The sequence below is a fragment of the Sinocyclocheilus rhinocerous genome, unplaced genomic scaffold (assembly GCF_001515625.1).
Source record: "Sinocyclocheilus rhinocerous isolate Xijiao unplaced genomic scaffold, SAMN03320098_v1.1 scaffold45, whole genome shotgun sequence".
Lineage (NCBI taxonomy): Eukaryota > Metazoa > Chordata > Actinopteri > Cypriniformes > Cyprinidae > Sinocyclocheilus > Sinocyclocheilus rhinocerous.
In genome coordinates, this window is record NW_015632734.1 from 391,524 (window position 1) to 398,885 (window position 7,362).

The 7,362-nt window shown below is 38.5% G+C and overlaps 1 protein-coding gene across 1 annotated transcript in view; it reads right to left on the reverse strand.

Annotated features, from left to right (window-relative positions):
• Positions 1-7,362, reverse strand: part of LOC107742965 (serine/threonine-protein kinase tousled-like 1-B) — a 46,087-nt gene that overhangs the window by 14,962 nt on the left and 23,763 nt on the right. Inside the window, exons 4-7 of the mRNA XM_016556055.1 lie at positions 3,200-3,238; positions 2,297-2,372; positions 2,107-2,150; positions 638-733 (exon numbers count right to left, since the gene is read on the reverse strand). Coding sequence (XP_016411541.1) covers positions 638-733; positions 2,107-2,150; positions 2,297-2,372; positions 3,200-3,238 — 255 coding nt within the window. The remainder of the gene's footprint in view (positions 1-637; positions 734-2,106; positions 2,151-2,296; positions 2,373-3,199; positions 3,239-7,362) is intronic.

Consider the following 7,362-nt stretch of genomic DNA (forward strand, 5'->3'; position numbering starts at 1 on the left):
TTTTTTTTTGCGTCGTGAGAATATTGAGCAAAATTGCCATGGTGTTATTTAACTATATCATGTTATGAATAAACTAAACATTTTGAATTTTTACCTCAGTGTGTTTCTTCTGAGTTTATGTGTGCTGTTACGCTCATTTGTTCTGAAGTCTCGAGACAAACAGAGTGTGCTTCAGCGCGACCTTGTATTCTGCTAACTTACTGCAATTCTCTCTGATGACGCAGTAACTTACCGCGTGGAAGAAAAAATATTCGGTCTGTCCAATGATTGTAAACAGTCATTAGGTCCGTCAGACTGAAGATATTTGAGCGGTAATGTGACCAAAAATATTTAAGACCCATCGAATCCGAATTTAAGACATTTTAAGACTTCTTAAGGCCTTATATTAGGAAAACGTTATTTAAGACTTTTTAAGGACCCGCGGACACCCTGAGCTAGGCTAAATCCGATCTGAGCGGTCAGACTGAAACGGATTTCCAGAAATAGGATTCCAAACCACATACAAATGTAGCTCGAAACAGATTTGCACAAATCGGATTTCATGTAGTTTGTTGGCGTTCAGACTATCTAAATATGATCGGATTTCAATCGGATTTGGGCTGACAGTCTGAACAAGGCTAAAGAGTGTGTGACGTACGCTGGATCCCGGTGCAGAGGGGGAATGTGAGTTCTGGGGTGAACGGATGACTGGTGGAAGACCTCTTACTGGACTGGACCCATTACCACCCTGAAACTACAGATAGAGGGAAATAAACAAATCATATGGTTTTAAACGATGCAGTTCTAGACACCACTCCACTTGAACACCACATAGACTGTCCTTTTTGGAGTTTTTATCATATGCTTTCACTGCATGGAACAGCAACTTTTTTTCACTCCGAGTGAAGAAAAACCATTTGCGCTTGGAATGACATGAGGGTGACTAGATGACAGAAATGTCACTATGGTTTAACTTTTTTTTTTTTTTTTTAAAGGTGATGGCGTAATATTTTTCATGTTAAAACACTTTCTGCTCTCCCAGCTTAATGTGGAGAGAATTATAAAAACACCACACTTAAAACATTGTTCAGTTTGAGCATCGTCCTGATATAGTAAAACTGGTTCAAATTTGAATCAGACCAACCCATTTTCAATTAATGTAATTTTGTGAATTAAAAAATAAATCCTCGTGTCTGACTCATCAGTTTGTTCATCAGAGAAGTCTTTGATCAATGTAAAATATTTCACCACCTCTGAAATGACTTTGATGTAACCAGAATATAACATTAATTACATTTATATTTAATATTTATTCATTAAAAATACTACTCTTCACTATCCAATTACATCACTAAAAAAAATTAAGTCCACCCTACATTATTTCCTTAAAAATGTTCTGTTTTGCTTGAAAATGTTATGTTAACTATGCTGCAAATATGGTTTCGTGTTTTTAAAACAACATCATCCAAGCTGCAATCACTACATATCAGTTACGCTTTCGTTGAGCCAATGCCAACGATTTATCATATGCTTTCATTAGCTTCCCCACAAATTACTGACAGATACTCACATCAAAATAATCACTAATTTTGGGTCCCCGAATGACAGACTTCCCTATGAGAGAAAAAAAAAAAAAAATTTTGGGGTGAACTATTTCTTTGAAGACCTGTATCGTAATTTTAATCTACAGGCACAAGTAGTGTGATAAACACATAAATGTGTATTTTAGTTGTCTTCTTTCCACTAGTCTGAAAGAAGAGATTTCATGGAAGCAAATATCTCAAAATTGATCATTCAGGAAACGTTTTTCAGACATTCATTGTTCATAATTCTAATTATTCCAAAGAGAGAGAGAGAGAGAGAGAGAGACAGAGACAGAGACAGAGTGAGAGAGAGAGAGACAGAGACAGAGTGAGTGAGAGACAGAGACAGAGAGAGAGACAGAGAGAGACAGAGAGAGAGTGAGTGAGAGAGACAGAGACAGAGTGAGAGAGAGACAGAGACAGAGAGAGAGACAGAGAGAGACAGAGAGAGAGCAATCTCTATATAGCAGTTACGCTTTCATTAAGCCGATGATTTATCATATGCTTTCATTAGCTTCCCCTCAAATTACTGACAGATACTCACATCAAAATAATCACTAATTTTGGGTCCCCGAATGACAGACTTCCCTATGAGAGAAAAGTAAAAAAAAGACATATGATTAAGCATATTAAGCTAAACAAAGAATATACTAGAAAACAGACAAGACAGACAGACAGACAGAGAGAGAGCGAGAGAGAAAGAGCGAGAGAGAGAAAAAGAGTTAATCGTTTACCCTGACTGCTCTCTGATTGGTTGTCAGCTTTCCTCTTCCTGCCCCGTGATGATTCAGAGTGCTTCTTTTCAGGAGTCTATAAATGAGAGACATTACATTCATACACCATTTGTTATGAATTTATTCAGGTCTTATTTTGCACCCGGTGCACAATAATGCTGGCCTCAGCAAGCACTGAGCACCACATTTAAATTCATAGTCTCCCGAGAGCAAATCGTACAATCTCTGAACATCAGCTGAGAGTATAACGAGACATATTGTGTGTCTTCAAACAGTATTTAATGACTCTTGAGTCTAAATGACTCTAAGAATATCCCCTAAAGTGAGAGTGCATAATCTGGGGCCTGGACCAATAATCACAGTCTATTTTCTCTCTCGCTGGGGAAAAGATGCAGAAATATCCTGCTCTTTTCAGCACAGACAAAGAGGGGTGTGCTGCCAAGGGCATCTTTGCATTCTGATCAGAGAGGAGTTCTCGCTCACTGGCTTGGACTGAAACCTCCACGTCTGCCACCAAACTCCAGCGCACACACCAACGCTATTAAGAGATAAACGGAGTCCTACACACACACACACACACAAAAGAAATGCTGCCTCATCTATATGTTGATTAAAATGCTAATCTTTTTATAGCTGTGAAACAGAAAGAGAGTGTTTCCAAAACAGATGCGGTTAAACTCCGCCCTGTGTATTATACATTGCTCCTTCATATGAATTCCTCATAATCTAAGCTTAATTTGAGGTTATCGTAGAAAATGATGAAGTGTTGTGAGGGCTAGGCCTGTGCTTTTCTGGAAACCAAACCACGTATTTCCAAAGAGATGTGACCGAACCAAGAGCCTCAAAAAGCATCATTTGTGTGTCTCTTTTCAATTCTCACATGACTGGGACAGAGAGACTTACTGAATACGCAGGAGAACTTCCTCTTTTCCCATCTGATCCCTGCAACAGAGAAAGAGGAAGAATGAATGAGAGAAGAGGAAAAGGGAAAACAAATTAAATGAGAGAACGAATATAAGGAAAAAGGAAATGAGGAAAATAAATGAGGAGAGGATAAGGAAAACGAAAAGACAAAAATTCAAGGAAAAAGGAAGGATAAGGAAAAGGAAATGAGGAAAATAAATAAAAAAGTAAAACAGATGAGGAAAGGATAAGGAATACGAAAAGACAATAATTCAAGGAAAAAGGAAAACGGAAGGATGAGGAAAAGGAAATGAGAAAAAGAAAAGGAAAACAAAGGAGGAAATAAATTAAGAAAAAGATAAGGAAAACAGAAAGGCAAAAGGAAATGAAATGAGAGCATGACAGGAAAAGGGAAACAAAAGAGGAAATGAAAAGAAGAAAAAAATGAGAAAATTAAAGGACAGGAGGAGAAAGAAAAGAGAAAAAGGGAACATGAAATTAGAAGGAAGGGAAAATCATCGGATAAGGAAAAAGAAAAGGGAAGTAAATGGAAATGAGAAAGGAAACAAAAAAACAAAAGAGAAAAATACAGGAAGGACAGAAAATACAAGAAGAGGATAAGGAAAGGGAGAAAATCAAGGTAAAAAGAAAAGAATATGATAAGAAAAAGGGAAAAAGGGGGGAAAGAAAATAAGGGAGAACAGGATTAAAAAATGAAGCAAAAAGGCTAAAGAAAAGAAGAAAAATTAATGAAAGGAAAAAGAAAAAGGATAGAATAAAAAAGGGGAATGGAAGAAAAGGAAGACATAATAGGAGAAGGAACAGAGATGAAAGGAAAAGGTTAAGGAAAAGCAAAAGGTAGAGGAGAGGAGGAACAGGGAACTGTTTTTAGATGCGAGTGGGTCAGGAGCTGCAGACTACAGGACAGGACTGAAGCTGCTGTTTATAATTAGCCCTCAGTGACAATGACAGAATGTCACGGTGGCCCTAACGAGTCGGCACAGCCTGATATTGATGTTCTGCACGCTCCACACAGGCACTTTTGGGTCACAACGGCCACAAGCTCAGAACAAGCAACACAAAGAAACACGCTCGCCATCAGAGAAAATCTACAATTACTAAAGCTGCAGTATAAGATGCTGACGCGATACAAAGGCAAATAGAATTCAATGCATCAAAAAGAGAACAATCTGTGCTTCTTCACCTGTCATTCCTCATTTGATAGAAGCTACAGAGGAGGACACTTCTGCGCATGAAGCCTTCTGAAATATAAAGATTACGTAATCTTCATTCCTGTCACTGAAAATGGAAATCCTTGATATATACATATACTCAAAACCATCATGAATATGCAAATCATCCTGCATTAAACGAGTCGTGGGCTTCAGGCTGCAGGTGTCGGAGGCTGTGATTAGCGTTCAGGGGATTATTGGTAATCTAGTGTAGGTAGTCTTGAGGTGGGGCTGTAATGGAGGTTTTACGGGAAGTCTGAAGGGGGTGTGTGTGTGTGTGTGTGTGTGACAGGTGTGTCTGACATCTGGCACAATAAGCAGCTCACAGCCACATGAGAGGAGTTTGTTCTCAACCTCCCAGTTCACTTTCTCTCTCCCTTCATAACTCGCTCGATTGGCTTCTTCCTCCTCTCTTGCTCTGATTTATGTCACAGCAGGTGTGTTGTGCGGGGGGAGGGGAGGACAATTGTCCTTACTATGATGCTTTGTGTGTGTGTGTGTGTGTGTGTGTAATACTTTGCCTGCTGATGGTTTAACTATCGGGGGTTATGACAGATGCCAACCCAGCTTGAGTCTGCTACAAAACCTAAACACACACACACACACACACACACACAGAGTGACACAGTATCCTCTACAGTATGAGGCAGAAGCACAGCCCTCAGCACACAGAACTAGAGCTTCATTACAGGGAACATTTCCCATCGGACTGAGTCACACTCACACACCAGCATCAGTAACGCTTTGATTCAAAGAAAACACAGCAGAACGTATCGGTGCCATCTGCTGAACTATGAGTTATTAACAACATCTTTCATCAGGACTCAACCGTGCGCAGTTAGAAACGGAGCATCCATCACAGATCTCAGTTTGGAGCAAACGCTTCAGTGTACAATTAACCGTTTTACTGATCTATTCATTTCTTTGTCATTCACAGTCCTTATGGATAAAAACACACTGAACTGTGATTCAGACATACTTCTCGCATGGTGAGAAGACACCTACAGCACAAATGCCTACATGGAAGTTACAAATGAATATCCTGAAGGTTGATTCACATTATCTAGCTGCTACAATGAGCACGTTTACATGCACACCAGTAAGCTGGCAACTCACAAATATCAGCTTATTAAAATAGCCAGTTTTCCCCATTTACATGCACATTAGTAACCTGACAACACAAGCTGTGTTTACATGATTTTATTAATAAATCAGGTTATTTCCCTTTAGTGACGTAAAAATATTATAATTTGCGTATCTTACTCAAGAGTATTCCATAGTTGTGATGTTAAAGCTTGCAACATGTCAGCGGGAAACTTACAGCTCATATAGCCACGAGATATGCATTTTATAATTTTTCTCATTTTCTGAGTCATGAAAGAGTCTGCTTTTGTGATATTTCCTTCTTTCTTTACTGCAAAATGTTTTCTCTGTCTAGATGGGCTTAAATCTGCATTAAAGATGCGTTCCTGTTACTTATCACATATGCGCACTTCAACAAGCAGACAGAAAGCGGGTTCATGCATTTACATTAAGAAGCAAAAAAACTACCCGTGTCGACCGGTTTATGCTTATGCCGTTTATGACCTTACTCCGATAAAAGAAAGAAACGGAGCATCCATCACAGATCTCAGTTTGGAGCAAACGCTTCAGTGTACAATTAACCGTTTTACTGATCTATTCATTTCTTTGTCATTCACAGTCCTTATGGATAAAAACACACTGAACTGTGATTCAGACATACTTCTCGCATGGTGAGAAGACACCTACAGCACAAATGCCTACATGGAAGTTACAAATGAATATCCTGAAGTTTGATTCACATTATCTAGCTGCTACAATGAGCACGTTTACATGCACACCAGTAAGCTGGCAACTCACAAATATCAGCTTATTAAAATAGCCAGTTTTCCCCATTTACATGCACATTAGTAACCTGACAACACAAGCTGTGTTTACATGATTTTATTAATAAATCAGGTTATTTCCCTTTAGTGACGTAAAAATATTATAATTTGCGTATCTTACTCAAGAGTATTCCATAGTTGTGATGTTAAAGCTTGCAACATGTCAGCGGGAAACTTACAGCTCATATAGCCACGAGATATGCATTTTATAATTTTTCTCATTTTCTGAGTCATGAAAGAGTCTGCTTTTGTGATATTTCCTTCTTTCTTTACTGCAAAATGTTTTCTCTGTCTAGATGGGCTTAAATCTGCATTAAAGATGCGTTCCTGTTACTTATCACATATGCGCACTTCAACAAGCAGACAGAAAGCGGGTTCATGCATTTACATTAAGAAGCAAAAAAACTACCCGTGTCGACCGGTTTATGCTTATGCCGTTTATGACCTTACTCCGATAAAAGAAAACGGGTTACCGCGTTTTCGGCTTAAGCATAATCGGCTTAAGAACTCAGTTTTTATTTGAGACAATCATTTCAATGCATTACTATTTTTAATAAAAAAAATCAACAAACTTTTACACTTTAAAGGGGTCATGAAGTGCCTTTGTTTTTTATTTTGTACTGTTGTCTAAGGTCCACTTATAATGTTATCAAGATTTTTTACATCAAAAATCATCACAATTTAGAAGTAATCGGCTATTTTCTGTCCAGTTTTTGATCCCCTCATCAGAACGCTCTGTTTGGATTGGCGTAGAGGATTGTAGACTCCTTGCGAATCTAGTTGAGATCTTGTGAAGTGTGCATTTGTATCCTGCACGATCGCGTGTTCTCTGGGTGACGGTCGATCCGTGCGAATTTAATGTGGACAGGAGAGTTCAGCTTAACTGGATATGCGCGATCGACAAACTTTAAACTACTGATTTCAAATTATGCTGCGCTTTAAGCATTTTCCCACTGTTATATTCATGTCATTTTCACTGTGTGCTGTATGTAAAATGAGTGTTACCTTGGCTTTATTTGAAAAA